Below are 24,815 nucleotides of genomic sequence, written 5' to 3'. Positions count from 1 at the left end.
CCTAAGCACACGTGTCTTTGTCTCTTATGTCCCTGTCTCACTTTGGCCTGTCTTAGACCATCCATGCATAGTATGAGCACCAAAGGTGCCCAGTGGACCTCGGAGCACATCAGAACTGGGGTGACTGTGTTTTAAAAGAAAAACATAGTGACACATCAACAGGAATTATCTTTCATAAATAGAATTCTCTGTACCTTAATGTAAGATCACTGAAATGAATTTCTTTTGAATAAGTCTTAAAGTGCCAGTCAAAAGTTTTGGTATATGGTATTGACAAAATTCACTCGTGTTAATCTGTGGTCCAGCCGTGGGCAAACTACGGCCCGCGGGCCGGATCCGGCCCATTTGAAATGAATAAAACTAAAAAAAAAAAAAGACCGTACCCTTTTATGTAATGATGTTTACTTTGAATTTATATTAGTTCACACAAACACTCCATCCATGCTTTTGTTCCGGCCCTCCGGTCCAGTTTAAGAACCCATTGTGGCCCTCGAGTCAAAAAGTTTGCCCACCCCTGTGCTATATAATACTGTGTAATTGGTCCATCACAGAGTGTTCAGAGGAGGAGAGAAACTGGTTTATAAGTGGCCAGAAATATATTGTAGTGTCATGCAGATATAATACCAAAGTGTAACGTGGTTAAGTTTAATTGTAACTCTAGTATGTTTTCTCTTTTGTTTACTAGACTTCATGAGGAAATAATTGACTTCTATAACTTCATGTCCCCTTGTCCTGAAGAAGCAGCCATGAGAAGAGAGGTGGTGAAACGGATCGAAACTGTGGTTAAAGATCTTTGGCCAACAGCTGATGTGGGTATAGTCTTTGTACTCCTTTGTCACATACAAGTAAATGTGAGCACCCAACATTGTAACGTGTCAGTCCTGTCTGTGCAGACCTATGGCTCCCTTATTGGCCCAAGGCAGGGATTCTCCAGATGTGGTCCTGGGCCAGGCAGCAGCATATCTATCACCTGAGAGCTTGTTAGAAATGCACCTGCTGAGTCAGACACCTTGAGGAGGGGCAGGAGTCTGTGTTTAACATGCCTTCCTAGTGGTCCTGACATATTTAAGTGTGAGGACCACTGGCCTAACAGAAGGTTTTTTGGAATGGTGTGATTATTTTTCTTTTAAATTCACCTTAAGGTTAGAAATTTTACCCCTTCCCCACCACTCATCGTAGCATAAGTTCATTTTTGTGAAAATTGAAAGTGCTTCCTCACCTATCACTTTTACAGTAAATGAACTAGAGTCCATTGAGTTGAGGGCCACTGACATTTCTAGTGCTTAGCGCAGGCAGCATGAACATGTCATCTGACCAAGTTATGATGGTCCGCCCACAGGCTCCTGTCCTAATCGGTCAGCCTCTCCTACCAGTGACCAGGGACCATGACTGGTGGCCCACAGTGATGGAGATGAGCTGGCAGCTGAAGAGCATGTGAGCTCCCAGTGAGCCAGGCAGCAGCTTGATTCCCCTCCACTTTTGAAGTGACTTATTACAATATCCTTGGCTTTAACTTTAGTGCCCTGGCATAGTGCCCTGCCTCTGTGTCCCAGCTGTGGGTTTGAAAGTTTTTGGAGAGTTTGAACCAGGCTCTAAAAAGTCCTTGGCTTTAGCAGGTGTGGGCAAGGCCAATAATTATTTTGTCTCTTAATTTTGAGTTTTTAAAAATTCCTTTTTGGGGAAGGTCTTTGACTAGATTTCATTGGATTGTTTTTGGATCCTCCCAATGTGCAGGGCAATTTAAATTTTACCCGGAAGTAGGAGTGAGGCCTTTCTTTCAGTGAGAAGTAATCAAAGGATGACTGAATTGTCACCAGTTCTAAGACAATCATTCTTTCTTTCAGGTCCAGATATTTGGCAGCTTTAGTACTGGTCTCTATCTTCCGACTAGGTGAGTGCCGGGTTAGTGTTTATGTTTATTGGAAGCAGGGGGATGGCGGTGTCTCTGTCTGTTTTCAGGGCTCATAGTAGGTTTCAAGTCTTAAGGCTAGAAGTACGAGCTAAAGGAAAAGACTAGAGAGCACAGAGGGAACATAGGAAATAAAATTTAATTTACTATTGTAATTGATTGCTTTGTATTTTTTGCTTGTATTTAATTTGATGGGGTACGAAAGTGCTGGACACTAGAAACATTAAGAAAATGAGTAAGAGGACCAGGGAAAGAAAATGCAATAGAAAACATTCTGCTTATATTTTTGGATATGTTTTGAAAAATTGATCTTATGTTTTAATGAAGATTCAAGCAAAATTTTAATTAAATAATACTCATTAAGCTGTGTATTTGACAGAAAATTGTCAAACAAATTTACATGCTAAAGTCATTCTTCAGTGTTTCCCTATCTGCTGGAAGCCAATTCCAGCATGACAGCAGGGCTGAATCTGGAGTGGCTGAAGGGCATTTCCCCAAACCTGAAAAGGATGCAAAAATGATTGCTTGCTGCCAGACAGCTAAGGGCATCTCAATCTACATGTTATTGCCTCCTACTGGCCAAACACCTGAACAGCCGAAGGCAGTTTCTCTAAAACCTGATAATCTGACAATGGACTCTGTATACGAAACCTGACCCTTTGATATGTGTATCTCCACATTGCCTTAGGACAATTTGTGTTAATAAAAAGCAAGGGGTCCTGAGACAAGATCATCTTAGTTTCTTTAGCTAGGCTCCTCTGACTCCCTATAATGCCTTTCAAAATTATGCTTCATCTCTGGACTCTTTATTAAGTTACACACAGCTCTTCTCCAGATTGCTGAACCCTTCTAGATGCTGGAACAAGAACCCCGGCACCTATCAAGGACTCTTTTAATATCCAAATCAATTTATGTACATTGTTTCATTTAAAGTCTATTTTTTTGTTAACCCCCTGTTAGTATTTTGAGACTAAAGAGGCTGTAATCTCAGGGTTTGGAGTTGGCATTGGCAGGGACAATGGGGAATTGAATAGCTTCAAGGAGTCCAGGAGTCCGGGGTCAGCATGAGTGACCCAGTATATACAGCACAGAGTGAGGGCCCAGAAACCTCAGAGGGGCAGACACTTTGTTTCAGTCCCTTATTACCTCGTGATGTTGGGAGATTCTGTCAGCCTTTTTGTTTTCAGTCTTTATGTTACAAATACTACTTCATAAGCTACATTTTCTCTCCCTGAAAGGGATATCGGTAATAGGGTTACCTTGAGGGAGATGGGAGTGCAGGCTGTGGCACCAGCCCATCCCAGATGTCTGTGGTAACGCATGGTGAGGTGAGCAGTGGTTTATGGCCACTTTCCTTTTGTCCAGTGACATCGACTTAGTGGTCTTTGGAAAATGGGAGCGTCCTCCTCTCCAACTGTTGGAGCAGGCCCTGAGGAAGCACAACGTGGCTGAGCCAGGCTCCATCAAAGTTCTGGACAAAGCTACAGTAAGTGGAGGCCTGCTCCGATGCCGGGGTGATTAACGGGTTGTCTGCAGCAGGTATTGGTTATGTTTCTGAAGACTTCTCTACTTTTGGTGTAAATGTGCTTTCTAGTTGTTGTCACCAGCTGAGAACCGGTTCAGTGACAGTCTGAATCACAAGTTGTGAGAGCATCCGACTGTTCCCGGCACTAAGATACATGACTGTCGACTTCTCTTAGGGCAGTGGTTCTCAACCTTCCTAATGCTGCGACCCTTTAATACAGTTCCTCATGTTGTGACCCCCAATTTCATTGTTACAAATTGAACATAATTAAAGCATAGTGATTAATCACAAAAACAATATGTAATTATATATGTGTTTTCCGATGGTCTTAGGCAACCCCTGTGAAAGGGTCGTTCGACCCCCAAAGGGGTCTCGACCCACAGGTTGAGAACCGCTGTCTTAGAGTGTGTGTGAGGAAAGGATGTTAGTACCTGAAACGAGACATGTTCAGTTGCTGACCTTTCTGGAGTATGTAACTGAATGATTAAACCATGGCTTTTATTACATAGAAAAAGATTACTATTCACCAAGTTATACTTCAGAAAGAAATACTTACCTGTTTCATTCTAAAAGTACACATTTATGAAAAACCTCTTATCTTGGGAGGAGTTGGAAGATGAGACTGATTTTGAAGCATGAGTGTCAAGGTTTCTCTAAGTCCAAGATTAGAAACAGTGCAGGAACTGTAAGTTACTTGCCTGTTGTGTGATAGTTATTAGCTCACCTAGACTACAGGCTAACATTTCATTTTTAAATTGTTTCAACCTGTATGAAGCCAGACTAAGTCCTTTTAGTTTTAAGAAAATTGTCAGAAATTAAGCTGTATCTTGCTTATGTAGTGGAGCCATTTGCTCACCTGCCTTCTAGCACCATGGATAAGTTTGGGCCATTTTTAAAACCACTTACAGGCATTATCTCAGTTAATCCTCCAAGGCATTCTCATTGGCAGAAGCTATTATTTTTCACATTTGACAGGTGAGGAAACTGAGGCACAGAGAGGTTAGGTAATTAGCCCAGGGTGGGCTCAACAGCCACGCTTTTTCCTCTGCTGCCAGAGGTCCACTGTCACCAGGTGTCCTTGGCAGTTGGCCTAGGGGAGCATTTTAGATCAGGTTGTGCACTGAAAAGCCTGTGTCTCTATTGACTTCTGGACATTTTAAACCTTTAGCTAGATCCCATTTGTTTTGGTGAAGGGAATGCAGCCTTTTTAGTCCTTAAGGCTGAATGAATAAAACATTGCCTTTTCTTCTGGAAAAACACAATTTTGGGGGTGGGGATGATTTAAATGATTGTTTGGGTATCTTTTATGAGGCCAGTTTCTTTAAAAAAATGTCTTTTTATTGACTTCAGAGAGGAAGGGAGAGGGAGAGAGAGATGAAACATCAATGCTGAGAGAGAATCATTGATTGGCTGCCTCCTGTACACCTCCTACTGGGGATCAAGCCTGCAACCCAGGCATGTGTCCTGACTAGGAATCGAACCATGACCTCCTGGTTCATAGGTTGACCTTTAATCATAGAACCACACTGGCCAGTCTTGAGGCCAGTTTTGAGTGCCTTTTGGTGATAATTTCTATTGATGAGTATTTTCAAAATGGCCTTTTATTCTCTGACTAGAAGCCCAGCGCACGATTGAAATCGCACGAGGAGGCACCCCACAGGCTGCCGTGGGAGTCAGGCCGGACTCACACCATGGGCAGCTGGGACCCAGGCCTGACTCGCGCAGTGCCAGCCGCCGCGGGAGTCAGGCCTGACTGGTGCTGCGGGTGGCCGGGACCCGCGCCTGTCTGGTCATGATCCATTACCGCGTCCCGGCCTAATTTGCATATTGCCTCTTTATATAAATAGATTTTTAGGGGTTTTTTTTTTTTTTTTTAGCTTGTTTTAAAGATTGAAACCCATAGTAGAATTGTTTGGAGAAACAACATCAGTACAAATTATAATTCCAAAAATGGCTTTGAAGTTCTCTTGAATGTTTTCAGAAATTCTAGCAAACATAATTTGGGGACAGGAGTTCCTGCCGATAATCAGGCACTTGTGGTGGAACCGGGACTTAGCTGGCCTCTCCATGTGGTAGGCAGGTGTGTGGAGCCCGGGCCTTCCACCCCTCTTTCTCCTTCCCTCGGCACCTGTTCCCCTTTGCCCCATCTCGTTGGCAGAAGCAGATAGTGGCCATGATTGATGCTTGATCACTGGCAAGATGCTGGGTCATGCCAGCAGGGCTGGGCAGAGGTGTTGCTGGGGTGGGGGGTGGGGGGGTTCTTGGGTTCTAGGGACTAGAGGTTAACTCTGGCAAAAAGTCCCTTTTCTTCTCATCTTTAAAATTTTGGGTTTATGATCTCTAAGCCCATTTTGTAAATAATTTTTTAAAAGCCTCTCTGTTCAACTTTGGAAACATTTTGATGCCTGACTGTGGAGAATGTTGCATATTGAAGCACAATTTTTCAAATTAAACTTTTGCAGGTACCAATAATAAAACTCACAGACCAGGAGACTGAAGTTAAAGTTGACATCAGCTTCAACATGGAGACTGGGGTCCGGGCAGCAGAGTTCATCAAGAATTATATGAAGGTACTGCCATTAGCAAGTTAACACAATAAAAATCAGGGACTTAAGATGTTATGTTGGGTATTGTTTCTCTTACAAATGTTAAAAACTTTAAATTGATTGTTCATAATAATAGAGCCTGTACAGTTGCGTTATTTATCCTCAACTGAAAAACAGCTATGTAGTTTCAATTGCCTGTAGTCTGGGTGCTGCTGCTTCCCACAGTTTCAGGGACCTTGCTCCTTCCGTTTCTCTTTTCCTTTACATCATGTCTTGTCTGAGAGCTCATTTCTACCCCACAGACATGAAAACAACAGAAGTTTCCTCTGTCTCCCACCCCTTCTCCCGCCTGTGCATTTCCTTGTTATCTTCACCCTACTCTCCCCTTGGGAGGTCTGGACACTCATCCTGTTGTTGTCCCCTGCCTCATAAGCTTTCCCCACTTCAACCTCCTCTGCTTTTCTCTGGGTGCCTCTGAGTGTTGGAGGTTCTTGCATTGGTTCCAGGACCTTCCCTTGATCACTGTCGTATCCTTCCTTCCCTTCACCTGCACAACCCTCTGCCTGGCAGCAAGCCCTGGGAAGTATTTGAAGGAATGTACTCATTTATTCCCTGAGTTTTTCTTTGTGCAAGTTTCCCCATCTTGTAACTGGGGAGGAGCTCCCCAATGGGATCTTAATGAGCCCTTTGAGGATGAGCCTAGAGCAGTGATGGCGAACCTATGACACGTGTGTCAGAGATGACACGCGAACTCATTTTTTTGGTTGATTTTTCTTTGTTAAATGGCATTTAAATATATAAAATAAATATCAAAATATTTACTTTGTTTTACTATGGTTGCAAATATCAAAAAATTTCTGTATGTGACATGGCACCAGAGTTAAGTTAGGGTTTTTCAAAATGCTGACATGCCAAGCTCAAAAGGTTCGCCATCACTGGCCTAGAGCTTTCCAAGGGGCAGGAGGATTGAGGAAGCTTTCTTTTCTACCATGTAAAATTTGCTATATAATAAGTCTTCAAGGTATATAAACTAACCAGTAAATATTTCTCTTTTGGAATTTACAGAAATATTCATTGCTGCCTTACTTGATTTTAGTATTGAAACAGTTCCTCCTGCAGAGGGACCTGAATGAAGTTTTTACCGGTGGAATTAGCTCATATAGCCTAATTTTAATGGCCATTAGCTTTCTACAGGTGAGTGGGCTTTCTCCCCAGTAGGACTAGGTTCTTCCACGGTGGGTGTTCTGACCAGTTGCTGGGTGGGTCCCAGCTGTCCTCTTCTCCCTCCACTACTCTGTTTTGGTTTAGAAGAGATTGACTTCTAATTTTTATAATAAAACCCTATTTTGATGAATACTTCTTTCCTACTGTTCTTTATAGTTTATTTTGTAGCTGATTTAACAACTGTTAGAGGAGGGAGGGCTTATCTGGTTGTCAGTTAAGTGTATATCAGTCTAAACTCGAGGAAATACCTATACATTTAGAAAACTTTCATACCTTGATATACAATAAAAACATTTTTCTTGGTGCTTGACTATGATTTATACTGAAAACTATCTCATAAAAAAGTTTGATACCGTATATGGTAAAAAATATTAAAAAGAGGCTTTTTCCCCCCAGATTGACAGAACTTCAATATTTTGTTGTGCATTATATATTGATAGAACTTCAATATTTTATTGAGTACCATGGGAACATTTTTCAGTAGAAAACCTACCTAAGGGTTAAATGCTGTGATGTACTGATACACTATACTATAAAATAGTCTCTAAGTTAATTGAAACATTATTTTATTTATATTTTATTGAATGAAGGGTTCTGTGCTTTACAAAATCTTGCCTATGTATTTTAGCTGCACAACACATTTTCTCCAGGTTTATTATTAATTTTGTATTTGTGTTTGTGCTTAGTGAGGGTTTTATGTCCAGAATTTGGTCATTTTCTCATCAGGAAAATTGCTAGTAGTCAGTACAACTCCTGGTTGCACTGCCTTCAGTTACTTTGACTTCTTTGGCCTGTCTGTGCAGAGATGCTATACAAAGAGGGAAAATGGAATTTTTCTACAGTTTTAATCCCACTGACATGTCTTTCACTCTCGCCTCCACAATGCTGCCCTTATAGCCACTCTTCCCTAGTTTTTGAACATAATTTTGAAGTAACACAACCATCTCTTCTTAGCTTACTTTGTCATATACAGTATGTCCTCGGGTTACGTCGGAGACCCGTTCCTACGGTGTGATATAACGCAATTTTTGCAGTAAGTCCGAACCCACCTACATAACCACCTACGTCACTCACATGGAGCACGTACACAGCAGTAATGAAGTGAAACAGTAAAACAAATTTAAAAGAAAGATAACAATTCCTGACCTTTACTTGTGGTAAATAAATAATAAAAAACAAAGCACATATGTACATACGTCAAAATGACAGAACTTTTTTTTTTTAATAAATAAATGGGAGATGGCGATGTAACCATGAAATGACATATGTCGAGTCCGATGTAACCCCAGGACTGTCTGTATTCCTGATGTGAACTATTTTAGTAGCCATGTAATAATGACAACTCCTTACTTTTATTGCCCTTGGCTAAGTGCCTTTTGTTGAATTACCCCATGGGATTCTTGCAGCTCTCCTGTGACCTAGGAGCCTTGCCTAGCATGGGTGGGATTGTCTTTGTCATCTCCACATTCTTTAGTGCAGTGGTCCTCAACCTTCCTAATGCCGCGACCCTTTAATACAGTTCCTCATGTTGTGGTGACCCCCAACCATAAAATTATTTTCATTGCTACTTCATAACTGTGATTTTGCTACTGTTATGAATCGTAATGTAAATATCTGATATGCAGGATGTATTTTCATTGTTACAAATTGAACATAATTAAAGCATAGTGATTAATCACAAAAACAATATGTAATTATATATGTGTTTTCCGATGGTCTTAGGTGACCCCTGTGAAAGGGTCATTCGACCCCCAAAGGGGTCGCAACCCACAGGTTGAGAACCGCTGCTTTAGTGTCTTGCCCCTCCTGCCTCAAAACTGAATTGTAGCACCTGAGTTCATTTCATGGCTAATTGAGATAAGAAAACCCAGCCTTGCCCTGGGTAATCCTCAGGTATTTTATTTTGACTAGAAGGCAAGGAATAAGAAAGAGAGTAAGGTAAGGAAAAATAAGAATGCTACACTTGTGCATTTGGAATATGCAAATCCTCAGAAGTCAAAGTTATGAACCCTAAAAATACTTTTAGGATTCCTCATGGAGCTCTGTGTTGTAAATTGTGCTTCTATCAGGATTTTTATTTTTGTGTGCTGTCCAGTGTAACTCTATGCAGTTGGCAGTGTTCTCTCTGCCCTTGCAGTCCAGCATGGGCCAACGGGCCAGATGCCTACTGGGCATTGGCCATGTTGCTAGCAAGACCGACAAATGGAATTTTTAATTAATCAGTCTTAATTTATCCTGTATAATAAAAGGTTAATATGCAAATCTACTGTACAGTGGAATATGCAATCTACTGGTTGCTATGACGTGCACTGACACCAGGGGGCAGACGCTCAACACAGGAGCTGCCCCGTGGTGGTCAGTGTTCTCCCATGGGGGGAGCGCCGCTTAGCCAGAAGCTGGGCTCACGGCTGGCGAGTGCAGTAGTGGTAGTGGGAGCCTCTCCTGCCTCTGGAGCAGCACTAATGATGTCCGACTGCTAGCTTAGACCTGCTCCCCCTAAGCGGCCTAAGCCGGCAGTTGGGTATCCCCTGAGGGCTCCCAGAATGTGAAAAAAGGCACAGGCCAAGCTGAGGAACCCCCCCCCCCCAGTGCATGAATGTAGTGCACCAGGCCCCTAGTTTAAATATAAATAGCCATATGTGGCTCGTGGCTTTCCTTATGGGCAGCACGGGTCTGCATTGCTCAGATTTGGGTCTCTTAAATCAGTTACTCAAGAAGGTGTTAGTAGACAGTGACTTAGGTTAAAAAAAAGTCCATTACCCACTTAAAGAAATTGTGGCGCCAAACTGAGGCTAATGCTAATCTCTATGACAAGTTTGCTATAAATATTATGATAGAATACTAAATTACTATACACAGTTAATGTTAATCCTTTCGCATTCTGGTTTTCTGTGATACTGTTTAATCTAATACTGCCCCCTTTTGGTTGTATTTTGGAACAATGAAATTAAGATTAGAATCTGTAAAATCACTTCCACCATCTAGACTAGCAATTTTCAACTTTTTTCATCTTATGGTACACATAAACTAGTTACTAAGTTCTGCAACACACCAAAAAATGTTATATTTTTTGCCAATCTGACAAAAAAAGATAGGTATAATTTTGATTCATTCACATAGGATGACTATTGTTGTGTTGGCTGTTGTAATTTTTTTTTTTTTTCATTTGACAATCTAAGGCAGGGGTGGGGAACATCGGCCTGTAGGCCATAGAAGGCCTGAGAAATCATTTGATGTGGCTCTGCCAAGGAGGAGTGTGTTAATTAAATGTTTGACCAAATATAGCAGACTAATTTTTAGGTTGATAATTTTGTATGGCCTACAAATGCTGTTATAAATATCCAAATGGCCCTTGGCAGAAAAAAGGTTCCCCACCCCTGATCTAAGGGAGAAGAGATCAATGCCCCTGACTGAATAGTTAGGTATTGCATGTTTTAAAAATTCTGTGGCACACCAGTTGAAAATTGCTGATTTAGATGACCCTAAATTGTGCAGAATATGGCCCACTCATCAGTGATTGGGAACTTGTGGTTAATCAGATGTCTGTGTTTGTAGGAAGTTGCTGTATAGATTACCAGTTTCAAAGAATTGAAGTATAATAAAAACATTAAGCTAGAAGGTTTTATTTCTTTTGAATTCTCTTTATTGACCAGGCTCTGTTACTGACTTTTGCAACTGCTCTGAGCGTCCCAATGCCTGTGGGTGAGTGGGTGCTGCTGAGGGCGGTCCTAGAAGAGATCACTAGGTAGCAGATTTCATCACATGCAATCTTCTTTAGAAATGACTTGAATCCATTGCTTTTACAGTTGCATCCAAGAATTGATGCCCGGAGAGCTGATGAAAACCTTGGAATGCTTCTTGTAGAATTTTTTGAACTCTATGGAAGAAATTTTAATTACTTGAAAACTGGTATTAGAATAAAAGAAGGAGGTGCCTATATTGCCAAAGAAGAGATCATGAAAGCCATGACCAGCGGGTATAGACCTTCGATGCTGTGCATTGAGGACCCCTTGCTGCCTGGTAATGGCACTTTGCTCTGAACTTGCCCCAAGCATGCGGGGGCATCCCTTCCCTGGTGTACTGGTGTGATGGTGGTGGTGGTGGTGGTGGTGTATCCTCAGGCCCTGGCAGCCAAGGGCAGTTCATTAGGACTCCTACTGTCCTAATAGTTAATAGTGACAATTTACAATTCCTTACTTAATGCTTCTAATTACTTATTGCAAAGTTGCAATTTTATTTACATTCTGTAGTCAACCAGAAAGATGTAGAATGTGAAAATTAAGAAAAAAAAGTCTATATTTTATTATAAACTATTACATATTTATCATAAACCACTTAATTCCCAGAAGTATGTAGTAGAGAAAGAGCAAAGTATGCTATACTCGCCTCCCATTTTGGTGTATATTTCTCCCTTTTTTTTTTTTTTTACATATATTGCAGCATTATCAAAAATGGCATAATATAATACAAACAGATTTGCAATTTGTTTTTTACTTAACAGTGTATCCAAGACCCCCTTTTTTTTATGTATGTAGGGTCTGTTCAGTAACAAAGATTGCCAGCCACCTTGAAGAACCCGAACGAAGCAGGTCTCCAGTTTTCCAGTTTTATTCCTTTTATTGTTTTTAAGGGTGCTCATATTCCCAACCTTTGTGACAGTCTTTTAAGTTTTTGCCAATCTGATAAAATCATGCAATATAAATTTTCAGTTAATTTACATTTCTTTAATGATAGTGAGGTTAAGCACATTGTTATTTATCAATTCCACAAATGTTTATTGAGCATCTATTAGGTGAGACACTGTTCTTACTGTTGGTGATAAAGTCAGTGACGGACAGGTGACAGAAAAGGTGGTGGAGATGTCAGCTCCAGGTACACTGCCCCTTTGTATGTCTTTTGTGTGAGTTCATGTGCTTTGTCATGTGTCTGCTGGACTGTTCCCTTACCGATTTTGTGAGACTGTAAGTTAGGGAAGCCTTTCTTTGTTGTACATGCTGTACTTTTATCTCCCAGTTTGTCATTTGCACCTGGATTTATCTTTATTGTTGAAAATGTTACATATGTCCCCCTTTTTTCCCCATTGACCCCCTCCACCCCACACCTACCCTCCCCCCAGACCTTCACCCCATTACTGTTTGTGTCCATGGGTTATGCATATACGTTCTTTGGGTTTGGTATTTTTCATTGTTTAGCTTCTATATATTTATTTAATGTCCTCATATTTAATGATTTTTGTTTTATGGCTTTTGGGGTACAAAATTTATTTCTTAAAAAATTTTTAAAGAAAACATACTGACTCTTCTGTTGTTCATAAATGCCATGATTTATGCCATGCCTAGTGATTTTCCAGGCAGCATGGTGTGGCAGGTTTTCATCATCTGTCCATGTTTGTAAGTTAAACACAGAATAAGTTGAACATTGTCTTCAGTGTTTGCTAAAATGTACTTAAAAAACAAAAACTCCACTATATCACTAGGCTATCCTATATAATAAAAGGGTAATATGCAAATTGACCTTAAGGGCTGAACGACCTGGAAGGAACAGTCGCTATGATGCGCACTGACCACCAGGGGGCAGACGCTCAACTCAGGAGCTTCCCCCGGTGGTCAGTGCGCTCCCACAAGGGGAGCTCCTCTCAGCCACAAGCCGGGCTGACAGCTGGGAGTGCAGTGGCGGTGGTGGGAGCCTCTCCCACCTCCTCAGCAGTCGGACATCCCCCTGAGGGCTCTTGGACTGCAAGAGGGCACAGGCTGGGCTGAGGGAACCTCTCCCCCCCTCCACCCCCTACCCGGTGCCTGAATTTCATGCACCCGGCCTCTAGTATTATATAATTAAGTATGGAAAAGATACTATTTCAATACTCAGAATACAGCTTCTAAAAAAAAATCCTTATCTGACTTGTGAAGAAATTTCATATAAATTAAAATTAAGGTTAAGCTCCTTGACTATGACTTGCTTGGTGACTTCAGTGGCAGCTTTATTTGATTTACTACCCAACACCCAGAGTTCAGACCTGAACATTCTATCCGAGAGGATTTGCTCTGTGGGCCTCAGGTTAACTGCCTGCTGCAGTCAGTGTGCTCTCAGTCAGTGTGCTGGCAGCCTGATTCAGGTTGCTGCTTTGGTCCACTTGTGTTTTTTTGCCTCCTGGGGAGTTACTTGACTTTTTCATAAATGGTCACTCTGTCTCTGTGAGTGACATCTCTGTTCATGGAGGTAGACTCTGATCTGATGATGCAGATCAGGCCCCTCAGCTCAAGAACAACGTGGGATGCCATGTGGTGATTAACTAATGTGTGTTTGCAGGTGTGTGATCTGGCTTAGCTCTGGGGGTCTGGATATGTTTGAGTGGTGAGGGCCTGATTCAGAATAACTTTATATGAGAAAATAAAAAACATCGATAATGGCTCAAATGTTTGGTAGAGTTTTACAGCTGCCTTTCTGTTTCAGGAAATGATGTTGGCCGGAGCTCCTATGGGGCCATGCAGGTGAAGCAGGTTTTTGATTACGCGTACATTGTACTCAGTCATGCTGTGTCACCGCTTGCAAGGTCCTATCCAAACAGAGATTCGGAAAGGTAACAGAAGTCATTCGACACCTTTGTTGGGTTCACAGCTGAGGGGCATGGTCCTTGCACCCTTATTAGCCTCTGTCGTTTGTTTCCATGAAGTTTTCTAATGTATGTGCCATCAAATTTTAGTAAAACTTGAAAATACCAGAAAAGGAAGACCTTTTAGGAATTCAGGATGGCTCTATTTGATTCATCCAAGGATAAGAGTTGAAAATTTCTTATTTGAGGAGCTAGCATTCCCCCGCCCCCCAGAATATTTTGTTTTGGGGAGGTGATTCTTGGTTTTTAAAACTTTGGAACTTGATGCTTTTTTCTGAGGGAGAATCAAAATGTTGGGTAGTCAGCTCTACATGAATGTGTATCCCAGTCCGCATGCCCCATCCCATCTCTCTTAGGCACAACTATCCATCATTCTCCATTCTGGAACACTTATAATATACACTTGTTTCTAGTAAGAAATATTTATATTTGCCTGCAGATTATGGTGTTGTGGTGGAGGTGGTGGGATTGGGGGACAGAGGGAGGGAAGTGAGAGCAGGGAATGAAAAGAATAGTATGATTGTCACAAGTGGTAGTTGGAAGTGCCATTGGCTCTGTTCCTTGGGCGGGTTATGGAATACGTAGGTTTGGAGACCCAGCGCTGGTGGTGGTAGACCTGTCATGGGTTTTGTGCCTCAGTCCACTCAGTGTTTTCAGGCAGCACTTTGGGGCCCTGTGGTGGGTGCACTGTCTCCCATTCTCGCCGTGCAGGGGAAGTGGGAATTTTAGACCTTTGTGATCATGGCGGGTGAGGAGGGTGGACTTCCCTACTTAGGCATAGGATTTAAATAGTCTTTTGCAGATCATTTAGGTTCAAGAACTTCTACATAAGTGAATCCACTTTTACTCTACTGTGATCTCAAAGTACGTTTGGGCTCAAACATCAGAAGTCATGTATTTTTAAAAATTATTTTAGCTTTTTTCCTGTATTTCACTTAGCAAAGCAATATTTTGTTAAAAGTGTAAGTAGCCAGTGAAAAGGGTTCATGGCTTCCCAGTCCTGTTGTGCTATGTTGATGTCCCTCCTTGTCCTTTTGTAGTACTTTAGGAAGAATTGTCAAGGTAACTCAGGAAGTGATTGACTACCGGCGGTGGATCAAGGAGAAGTGGGGCAGCAAGGTCCACCCAGCTCCCGACCTTGGTGAGAAATTAATTTGGTCAGTCACCTTTCACCTTCTGACCATTCATGCAGGAGTATCCCTTTGTTCCTTCCTGGGACATTGTTCACACTAAGAAAAATACCTAGTTTTTCTTTAAGAGTTTAATTTAAAACTATAAGACTTAGGTCAGCACTACGCAGAAGAAATATAATGTGTGCCACATGGAATTTTAAAGTTTCTAGTAACTGCCTAAAAAATGTAAAACATGATATGATTTATTCAATTTAGTGTTCAAATATTAACATTTCAAAATGTAATCAATATAAAAATTGAGATATTTTGGAACCTTCTTTCATACAAGATCTGAAATCCAGTGCATATTTATACTTATAGCATATCCCAATTAACATGTTAAATTTCCACCAGAAATATTTGATCTGTATTTAGATTTCATAAAATGTATAGTTGAAAACTCTTTATATAGCAAGTTTCAAATATATTTAAATGTTTTCTAATAACTAGAATATAATTTTAAAAATTAATTAAAATTAAATAGAATTAGAAATTCAATTTGTCAGCCTCATTAGCATCATTTTAAGGCTCAGTCACATCTGTGGCTGGTGGCTATCCCATCAGGCCCACATGTCTGCGCTCCTAGAAAAATGACTCACCTAGGCTGTGTTTTTCCTTCCACAGACAATAGAATTAAGATAAAAGAGCGAATAAACTCATGTGATGGGGAGCAGCCCCAGCGCCGAGACCCGGAGCCACCCTACACCCAGCACCTGACCTTGTCTCTGCCCTGCCCCCAGCTTCTCTCCTCGGGCTCCTCTGCGTCTTCCGTGTCTTCACTTTCCGGAAGTGACATTGTGAGTATGTCAGCTGGGAGGTCTGTGTCTGTGGAAAGCATCCATAGCAGGGAGTTTTTATCACTCTCTCTGTGTATGTGAGACCACCCTAGGTCTGCAGTGAGTGGTCCCCACTCTGCTGTGAGCCTCATTCTCAGTGGCCCATGTGGCCCCTTGTAAATGGTAATGCTACTGACGGTAGAATTACAGTGGACTTCCTTGAATAGTTTTTAAAAAACTTATTTGGAAATAAAACAATTAAGTCTAGGCATCCTTTCTGTATTTCCTTTACATTTTCCTTCAGTTTTGAAATGAAGCAAATGTGAGCAGCTTTGGGCTGCCTGTTGTTGAGCAGCAGTAATGGACAGATTCTAGCAACCTTGCATAGCAAGCATGCTGCAGGCATTTCTTTCGTGACCTTAAGAAGTCGCCTCTGTACAGCCCTCCCTGTTCTTTCTGCTCACAGGATTCCGACACCCCGCCCTGCACAACGCCCAGCGTTTACCAGTTCAGTCTGCAAGCACCCACTCCCCTGCTGGCCAGCTTGCCGACCGCCTTGCCCATGCCGAGTGGCAAGCCTCAGTCCACTACTTCCAGAACATTGGTCATGACAACTAACACTCAGGTATGTGGCCACTGGTGCCCATCCTGTGAGAGGTCCTTAGGAACTGTGTAGGAGTGGCTGACGCTTTGATTTAGGAAAAGAACTTTAAAGGTCTTTGGAAAGTACATTTCTGTCTCGTAGGAAATTGTCCTCATTTGTGGGTCTCATAGAATATAATTCCTGTCATTCTTTACATTGATACCCAGCGTGAGACCACTGTCCTGGGTTGTGTCAGAGAGAGGGACTGATGCTTTCCTCAGGCAGAAATGGACACTTGTCCCTGTTTCCCCTGAGGATCACAGAGTTTACACTCTTACCAAGTGTAATAGACACTTTGACCTTTTCACATTGTTTTCACACAGGCAATATTTATAGGACTTGGGCTATTAGAATATGTTCTCTCTTTTTTAAATTTAGACAAAGTTAGAAGTCTGAAAGACAATATCCAAAATACGAAATTTTGTTTCAACTTCCCAATTATATATCAGTTGAATATGTATGTATATAAAACCCATCACATTAATTTACTTTAAAGAGTAAAGCCAGTTTCTCCAACGTGGTTATAATTGAGTGTACTAGTAAAGTGACATAGATACGTGCAAGGAGGGTCGCACTCTTCAGAGGTCGGTGGGGCAAAGGACTAAGACGTGAGTAGTGCAGTTTTGGAAAGTCTGAGGCTTCACGCCAGCACCCTGTGCTGTGACGGAACGGTGATGCAGAAATAGGAGCAGTCCTCAACTACGAAGGAGGGCAGGGATCGCCTGCCTCGGTGCCGGCTGTGGGCTGTTGCTGCTATGGACTGTTTCCCGAGACTCAAGGGACAGTTACTCTGATGGCTGTAGTTTTTGAATTGTTATTTGGTCTTAAAAAATATTGAAACGTTCTGACTTGGGTTACTAGCTATACTTCATATTGTGATTGCTGTTTCAGAACATAAAATGTTTCTGATTTAGAACAAAATCTTGTGAGGTTCCAGTCAAACACAAACTGGGCCTCAGACCTGGAATGGTTGACCTGTATTGGCTCTGCGCCTTATGGGTGTCTCTGTTGGTTTTTTCCCTAGACTAGGTTTACTATACCTCCGCCGACCTTGGGGGTGGCCCCCATTCCTTGCAGACAAGTTGGTGTTGAAGGAACTTCAGCACTGAAGGCCGTGCACCACATGTCTTCCCCGGCCATTCCATCCGCGTCTCCTAACCCGCTCTCCAGCCCTCATCTGTATCATAAGGTAGGTCTCCCGTCCGGCCCAGGCCCCTGGCACCCACCACAGCAGGTTCATGATAGGTGTTGCTTAATTGCTACCTCTGCCAAAGAGAGAATTCTAGAGATTTAAATACACACACACACACACACACACACACACACACGTATATATTTTTTTTAAAAATATATTTTTATTGATTTCAGAAAGGAAGGGAGAGGGAGAGAGAGATCTCCTGGGGATCGAGCCCTTAACCCAGGCCATGTGCCCTTGACTGGGATCGAACCCGGGACCCTTCAGTCCGCAGGCGGACACTCGATCCACTAATCCAAACTGGCCAGGGCTCTAGAGACTTTTTAAAAGGGAATTTGTTTTCTGGTCATTCAGCTTCATGTTTGCTTTCCCTTGTAACAAATAAAACTTTAAAAGTGTTAAGAAATTATTTAAAAATTTAATATAGCTTAATTCCTTTCCAAATATATTTCTCTTAATTTGTCTAGTGAAATTTTTAGCATAAAACTGAAGTAAGTGAAGAATATTTTGTTTTCCCATGTATCAATTTATGTGCTAAAAACTTTGGTTTTCAAGAAGCAAATAGAATTTAGAACAAATATTGATGCGGCTCCTTGCAGTGCTTTTCATTCCCGCAGCATCACTCCCTCCCGGTGCTTTGCCTGGCACCCTGGCAGAGGGCGAGGTGGGCTGGCAGGGCTCAAAGTTCATTTGCTTTCTAGGCCCCGGGGTCCCTGCCAATGCCCTTCTCCATTTCCCTGTGGCTCATCTAAGTCCAGATCCCACACATTAGAAACTGTTGCATAATAAGATAACGGGCCATTGTGAAGTTCCTGTGCTCATGAAGTGCGAAGGTGTTTGAAAGAGCTGTGACTGGCATCTTTCAGTAGGAACAGGGTATAGTGTCTGAGGCCAGTGTTCCCCTGGGCCCTCATGGGCTGTATTTGCTACATTTATCACTGTCCCTCATCACTCCAGCCAGGTCCTTCGTTGCTTAGGCTCACTGCCCCGAGGCTGAGCTCACAGGAGCTGGGATGGGCGAGTCTCCCATGGCAGTGTTGTTTCTTGTTCCCAAGCCACTCTTCATCGTGCTGTTTCTCTTTATCTCTTCAGCAGCACAGTGGCATGAAGCTGGCCATGAAAGGCTCTCACAACCACAGCCAAGGCGGCAGCTACAGCTCTGTGGGCAGTGGAGGTGTTCGACCCCCTGTGGGCAACCGAGGACACCACCAGTATAACCGTACCAGCTGGAGGAGGAAAAAACACACGCACACGAGGGACAGCCTGCCTGTCAGTCTCAGCAGATAATAGCTCCTGGTGGCGCCTCCTGGCCACCACCCTTCCGAGACTGACCCGGGTGGCCTCGGCGCCTGGCAAGAACTGAGACCAGCATCCAGCACATCAGCCGGGCCCCTCAAACGCCTGCCGCTGATCACTCTGCATGTTCCTTGTGTGGTGGTCACGTCCATCTTAAAGAACAGCTCCTTGTGCTCATCTGTGAAGCCTTATTCCACGTGGACGCTGTTTTCTGCCTTCCCAGGATCCTTCCAGAAGCAGGTCTGGACCTGGAGCTGCAGGGGGTGAAGTCGGCTTGGGCGTTTGTTTCTCAGCTGTGTCTGTTCCTTCGAGGTTGGGTGTTTTCATCTTATGTTTGTCAGAGCCACAGAGATCAACCCCATATCGGCTCTTCCTCGGTGGATGGATGGAGGTCACATTGTTTTACTGCCCTCACGTTTTGTTTCAAGTTTCAGAACTGTTTTTTCTATGTAAATATTGAAAACTTATCATTTGTGCAATAACTCAGATATTTTTTATTTAATTTCCTATTTTCACATAAGTTATATTTAAGGGAAGAGGGAATTTTTTTTTAAACAAGCTTAGGTCCTTTCCCGAGTTGCTTTTCTAAGTTGGGTTCATAGAGTCAGCTGGTTGTCTGGTGAGCACCGTTGCAAACACCATGAGTGAGGGGCTTGGGTTTATTTTTATGTTTATTCTTTGGGTCAGAGGGGAAGCCTCTCAATTTATGATGAAGGAGCCGAGTTGCCCCCTAGTTTTCTGAAGGGGTTTGGCCCCCGAGTCTTCTGACCAGCTGCCTGCCGGTTCTGCCGTCCAGCCTGTCTATTGTCTCGCTCTGACCATGGAGTTTTAACGTTTTGGTTTTTGGTTCTTTTAAACTAGACAACAAATCCAGCATTTAAAGTGCCAGAAGTATAACTTTCTAAGGGGAGAAGAGGTTATCACATTATAAAATCCAAAAAAAAAAAAAAATGTGAACTACATGCTTCAGTCAGCTTTAGTAATAACAGCCTGTAATGATGGGGCTGGTGAGGATCATGACGGACAATGGTGCCCAGTTTAGGAATGTGGAGAAAGGAATTATGTTGATTCCATTGAGGAATCTGTATAGCAGTATGCATTCGTTCTGTTAAGAGCAAATATAGGAAAAGTACTTCAGCTGCTCAGCAAATATAGGAAAAACGCTTCAGCTGCTCAGCTCGCTGTGGGGAGTATTCCTAATGCTTGCAGGAGAGCACAGCCCAGTGTCGGGCTGGGAGGGCTGGCGCCCAACTTGAGAAGCATACAGGTATACTATGCAAGTGTATTCTGCCATGACAACCACTGTCTTTGTTACCTTTTTTTGAACAAGAATATATCCATCCTGCCTAACCCTGAGTTTTTGGAGCACTACAATTGTCCTGGGATTTAGCTGCATCTCATAGGTCTGACTTCCCATTTCTAACATGGGGTATTGGCCCCGCTGAACACTACAGGGAGGTTGGCCTTTGGAGTCCACTAGTGGAGTATGTTGAGACAAGAAACATTACCATGACACCTGATTGATATGCTGAGTGATATCTGAATGTGATGGACACCCAGCAAGGACAAGCTTTAAAATGTCTACGGTCTGTTTGGTTTTAAGCAGGACTGGCCCACATTATCACTGAGAGCTCCCAGCTGTGACTGCAGCTTCCCTAGGAGGCATTCCAGAATAGAGTAGCACATTTTGTCTACAGTTCTTAATGATCGAAAGTTATCAGAATATTTAAAAATATTTAAATTGTAAACCTATTGATAAAGAGATATTTATAAAACTGATATGTAGGTCTGTACTAATCTCTACATATTAGCAATATTGACTGTAACCCTATACACTAAGGACACCACTGCAGGGACGGCGGCCAGTGTCCCGTGGGTGCCCATTTTAAAGCTCGATTCACACACACAGGTGCCATGCTCCACCCCGTCATGGTGAAGGAATGAATTGGCCTGGCTACCACTGTGGTCACAAAGGATATCATGTTTCAATTTTTTTTGTGTGCAAACAAAATGGACATATTTTTATGTAAAGTTTTTCTATTCTTTGATTTTTAATAAACTTTGGAAATCATGTAGTGTTTGTGTGTGAACTTTCAAGGGGAAAGGTGCTTTCTACAGTTTCACATTCTGGGATTTTCTAAATTTAGGCAATGGAAAATGATTTCATCCATTGGTTCAGCAAATTCAGAACTTAGTTGAGGTTCCAAGTTATGGATGAGAGAATCGGAATTGAAGAGAGTCTGCTCTCATGCTGTGCTGATGCGGGCTCAGTCAAACCATTCAAATGATACTATGTCTGCGATTTCTGAAGCTGATACTGGGATACTATGTACTTAGACTCCCAAATGAAATGTGTTTCTTCTTTTATATTACTTAAACATATGACACATTTTAAGCTGTCAAATAACATTATGTATCTTGAAATGTAACTTACGTGTAGACTTAAAAAGGAAGTTTATAAAAATTCTTACAAACCAGTGAGTGACACAACCACTTGTCTCAGGCTACACGGCCCCTTTGTGTGTCCAGAGTGATTGACAGTGTGGTGAAGGCAGGTGTCCTTGGCACACTGCACATTCAGTCGGTCCTTCCAGAGGTTTCCGGGGGTGCTCCGAGCAGGTGCGGCTGGAGACCACTGAGGCCCCTCACAGCACTGCGTTCCGCAAGGTCGCAGGAAATCTCAGTGTGCCCCAGAAAGTGCGGTGACCTGTGCTGATGTGTGCATGGATGATAGCCCCACTGGGCTTAGGAAATGGGTGATTTCCTGTTGGACTGGGGTTTCATGGTCAGTGTTTATAAGATGCTGGCCCTCATCAAGATGGGACCTGGAAAAGTGTGCTGTGATTGTTTCAAATGCACCAACCTCAGCATCTGGTCACTTGACCTCATTCTTCACTCACCCACGTAAGGCTGTTAGGCCTCCTGTTCGGTCCTCCCTGTCCCCCTGCTGCCTCCTCATCCAGCTATGTGGCCCATGCTTCACAAACCTGCAGCCCCTCATGGTAAAGCCTCTCACCTGCTGTCTCTCAATTGATTCTCCTGGCAAGACTCCAATCCTGGGTTCTCGCCCCTGCTACTCCCCTCAGCCCGTGTGCAGGGTAAGGCAGGGTAAGGAATACTGGGGACTTGAGCCAAGACCCTGTAGGTGGCACCGCTGAGATGAGGCTGACATTGGTGAGTGCTTAATGGCTGCCCGGTCCCATGGCACAGGTATGGTTCCCATCTCCAGGTGAGTAAACTGAGGCACAGGGAGGTTAAGAAACTGGGCCTAGGTAATGCAGTGAATGTCAGAGCAGAGACAGGACACATATCCTCTGTGCCCCTTTTACACTGACTGCTTTTATCTTCCACGTTGTCCAAACTCCCTCATCCCCCGTTCTCGTTTCCTCTTGGCCATTGGCCTTGGCTTCCTGTCAGCAAGGAAGTTCCTCTGAGCCGCTGCCTCCTCTCAGCTTGAAATCTTCGAACTCCCCCTCATGAATGAGGGCTGTGCGCCCCTCCTCATCTGTGTAGCCCTGGGCTTGTCCCAGTCACCCCATCCTCCCCTCTCCAGGACACCACACTGCCACCCAGCCAGCCTTCAGTCCTCACCTCAGGGTAGCACTGGCCTGGGGGGGGCGGGGGCGCAGGGGAGGGGCTTCATCACAGACCCAGGCTGCACCTTCAACCCTCAGACAGCTGTGGCTGCATCATGGAGATGGCAGTGGCAACCTGTGGGTGGGCCATGTGTCCTCCCATGGAGAAGGCCATGGTTTCCCTTGCCCTCTAAATGCTTGCCTCAAATGCTCAATTGAGAGGCAGCAGGACTTACTTGGTAACATACTATTGGTCATGCGTGAACCAATACTCGTGTAAAATATAATAAAATGAATTCACTCGAAAAGTGAAATGAAAACCCTGGAGATACAGCCTATGTTGTTACCGGATTCGACAGACCCCAGCCGTGCTGTGGGTTACAGGTCACTGTGCTTCCCATCAGCACCCACGTCCCTGAGCGGCTGGGGTTCTGGAGCCCACCTGGCCCCTCACTCTGAGCAGCAGCTTCCACCGGCTCAGGCCTCTCCAGGCCCTCCCTCTCGGGGAGCATTCCTCCTGTGCCTGGGAACTAATGACCAGTGGATCTCAGGCCCCAGCACAGCCCCTAACCACCACACTATCTGTGCTGATTCCTTCCCGTGGGTGGCTAGTGGGAACCCACACTGCGCCACCGTGCTTGACAGAGTAATTCTAAGACCTGTGTGCGTGTTTCCAAGGAGGTATGGCTGCCCGGGCCCCACCTCCGGAGATGTGAATTCATTGGTGCAGACAGAGCTGCATCCAGGGAACTTTACGTCTTGATTCTCTTGCTGAGAGCCTCTGCCAGAAAGCACCATTTTTCCTATTTCTGTGACGCCTCACCAAAAGGGATGTTTTCCTTTGCTACTGTGTGCATGTAACCGTGCCACTCTTACGTATAGTGCCTCCTCTGCTCTCTTCTATTTAACCAAACGATGATGAGGGACAGGGAGAGGTTGCCTGGGAGAGACGGTAGAGACTGGCAGAGCCTGCCTCCTTCCTCCAGGTCTTCCAGCAGGGCCAGCCGCCTCTGCTGCTTTTCCAGAGGCCCTGAGGGTGGGGTCCATGTGCCCTTCGATGGGAGCGTCTCACTGGCGGGGGGTGACATTGCACGGTCTGGTCTATATGGTGCTGCACTCTGTCCTGGGTGCAGCACAAAGAGCAGCTGGGACGTGTTTGGGGCTGGTCTCCCTCTCTTCATGCCCTGAGTTTCCAGTTCATCGTGAAGTTTGAGAAGCCCAGGGGTAGGACTGATGCAGGCAAGGGGGTCCTGCCTAAGTGTGGGAGGTCTCCACCTGTGCGACCCGTCCCTCGAGGGGCACAAGGTGAGTGTTGGCAGGTATTGGGGGGGGGAGGTAACCCCTGTTTTTTTTGTCTATCTTTTCTAGGGCTGGCTCCTTTGTCCACGTCCATGGGGTCCCTCCTCCCCTCAGAGCCACATGGAGGGGTCTAGATGGTTGTTTTTCTCTTATCTAGTGTTGTGCCCAGAATCTTCAATGGCCAAATAATTTTTTTTTTTACAATATCATAGTGAGAAAGTATTTTTCTGTGAGCTTTCTGAGGTGTGTGTGTGTGTGTGTGTGTGTATTTGTGTGTGTGCATGTGTGGGTCCCTCATAGGCTCAGCACCATGCTGGCCACCCAGACCTTGCTGGACAAAGGTTTAAGGGAGGAATCCTGCTCCCCCTGCTCTGGTGTCACATGCCAGATAAAGTCTGGAGCAAATAAACTGCAAAGCTTCAGTGAATAATAATAATAATGATGATGATGATAATAATAATAATAATAATAATAATAAATGTGTAGAAAAGCAGCAGGAAATAGAGTCAAGACTCCAGTTTTATTTTTTAGAGAAACTGGAATCTAGATGTGTACTAACATTTTTTAAAAAGTGTTTTGTCCTTTCAGCTGAAGCATAGCCTATTCGAGTGTCCCCACCCCAGAGGGGTGTTTGTTTGTTTGTTTGTTTTGACAGAGCGCCTGCCAATCAATCAGCATAGGAGGAAGAAAAGTTGGAGCCAGGAGGAAGCCAGATAATTGCCAAGAATTTGTTTTGTTGTTCTGCTTCGTTTCATTTCATTTCACCTCAAGTTCCTGGATGGGTGTGTCTGCTGCCCCTTCCTTCTCCCTGGCAGATACACAGGCCTCCATCCTTTCCTGCTGCTGACTATTCAGGGAATCTGCCTTGACACCCCCCTTCAGGACGTCCTGGCTGCTCGGAGTCCAACCGAGAGAAGACAGGGGGCGCTCTCGCCTCACGAGCAGATTTTCTCATCCTGGGAACCTTCTTGGCTGGTGGGTCCCCCCTTCCCGCAGGGGTTGCAGGCCTGCACATCACCAAGGGGCAGGAGGGTCCCTTCCCGGG

The 24,815-nt window shown here is 43.8% G+C and overlaps 1 protein-coding gene across 3 annotated transcripts; it reads left to right on the top strand.

Moving 5' to 3' along the window:
- The first annotated feature begins 685 nt into the window (after positions 1-685).
- On the top strand, positions 686-20,391 carry PAPD7 (PAP associated domain containing 7). 3 transcript variants are annotated; one of them, XM_005857891.2, is made up of 12 exons: positions 686-809; positions 1,845-1,891; positions 3,275-3,395; positions 5,897-6,004; positions 7,046-7,174; positions 11,011-11,224; positions 13,655-13,781; positions 14,855-14,955; positions 15,611-15,783; positions 16,229-16,387; positions 17,430-17,594; positions 18,696-20,391. In XM_005857891.2, exons 1-12 carry the CDS (start codon positions 720-722, stop codon positions 18,885-18,887), a joined length of 1,626 nt encoding a protein of 541 aa, XP_005857953.1. In that variant the 5' UTR covers positions 686-719; the 3' UTR covers positions 18,888-20,391. The 3 variants fall into 3 exon arrangements, with proteins under 3 accessions (XP_005857953.1, XP_005857952.1, XP_014404046.1); XM_005857890.2 differs by having other exon boundaries at positions 18,693-20,391; XM_014548560.1 differs by lacking the exons at positions 686-809; positions 3,275-3,395 and having other exon boundaries at positions 18,693-20,391.
- The last annotated feature ends 4,424 nt before the right edge of the window (positions 20,392-24,815 follow it).

Source organism: Myotis brandtii, unplaced genomic scaffold, assembly GCF_000412655.1.
Source record: "Myotis brandtii unplaced genomic scaffold, ASM41265v1 scaffold115, whole genome shotgun sequence".
In the NCBI taxonomy this organism is placed as follows: domain Eukaryota; kingdom Metazoa; phylum Chordata; class Mammalia; order Chiroptera; family Vespertilionidae; genus Myotis; species Myotis brandtii.
The sequence above is the reverse complement of the archived record's forward strand: the minus strand, read 5'-3'. Positions and strand labels throughout refer to the sequence as shown.

What these genes read in the sequence shown, in the direction of transcription:
- PAPD7 (XM_005857890.2), top strand. Translation starts at nt 720, where the DNA reads ATGTCCCCTTGTCCTGAAGAAGCAGCCATGAGAAGAGAGGTGGTGAAA. An exon ending in CCAAACAGAGATTCGGAAAG is followed by an intron (nt 13,782 to 14,854) that starts GTAACAGAAGTC and finishes GTCCTTTTGTAG; the next exon opens with TACTTTAGGAAGAATTGTCA. An exon ending in CACTTTCCGGAAGTGACATT is followed by an intron (nt 15,784 to 16,228) that starts GTGAGTATGTCA and finishes TTCTGCTCACAG; the next exon opens with GATTCCGACACCCCGCCCTG.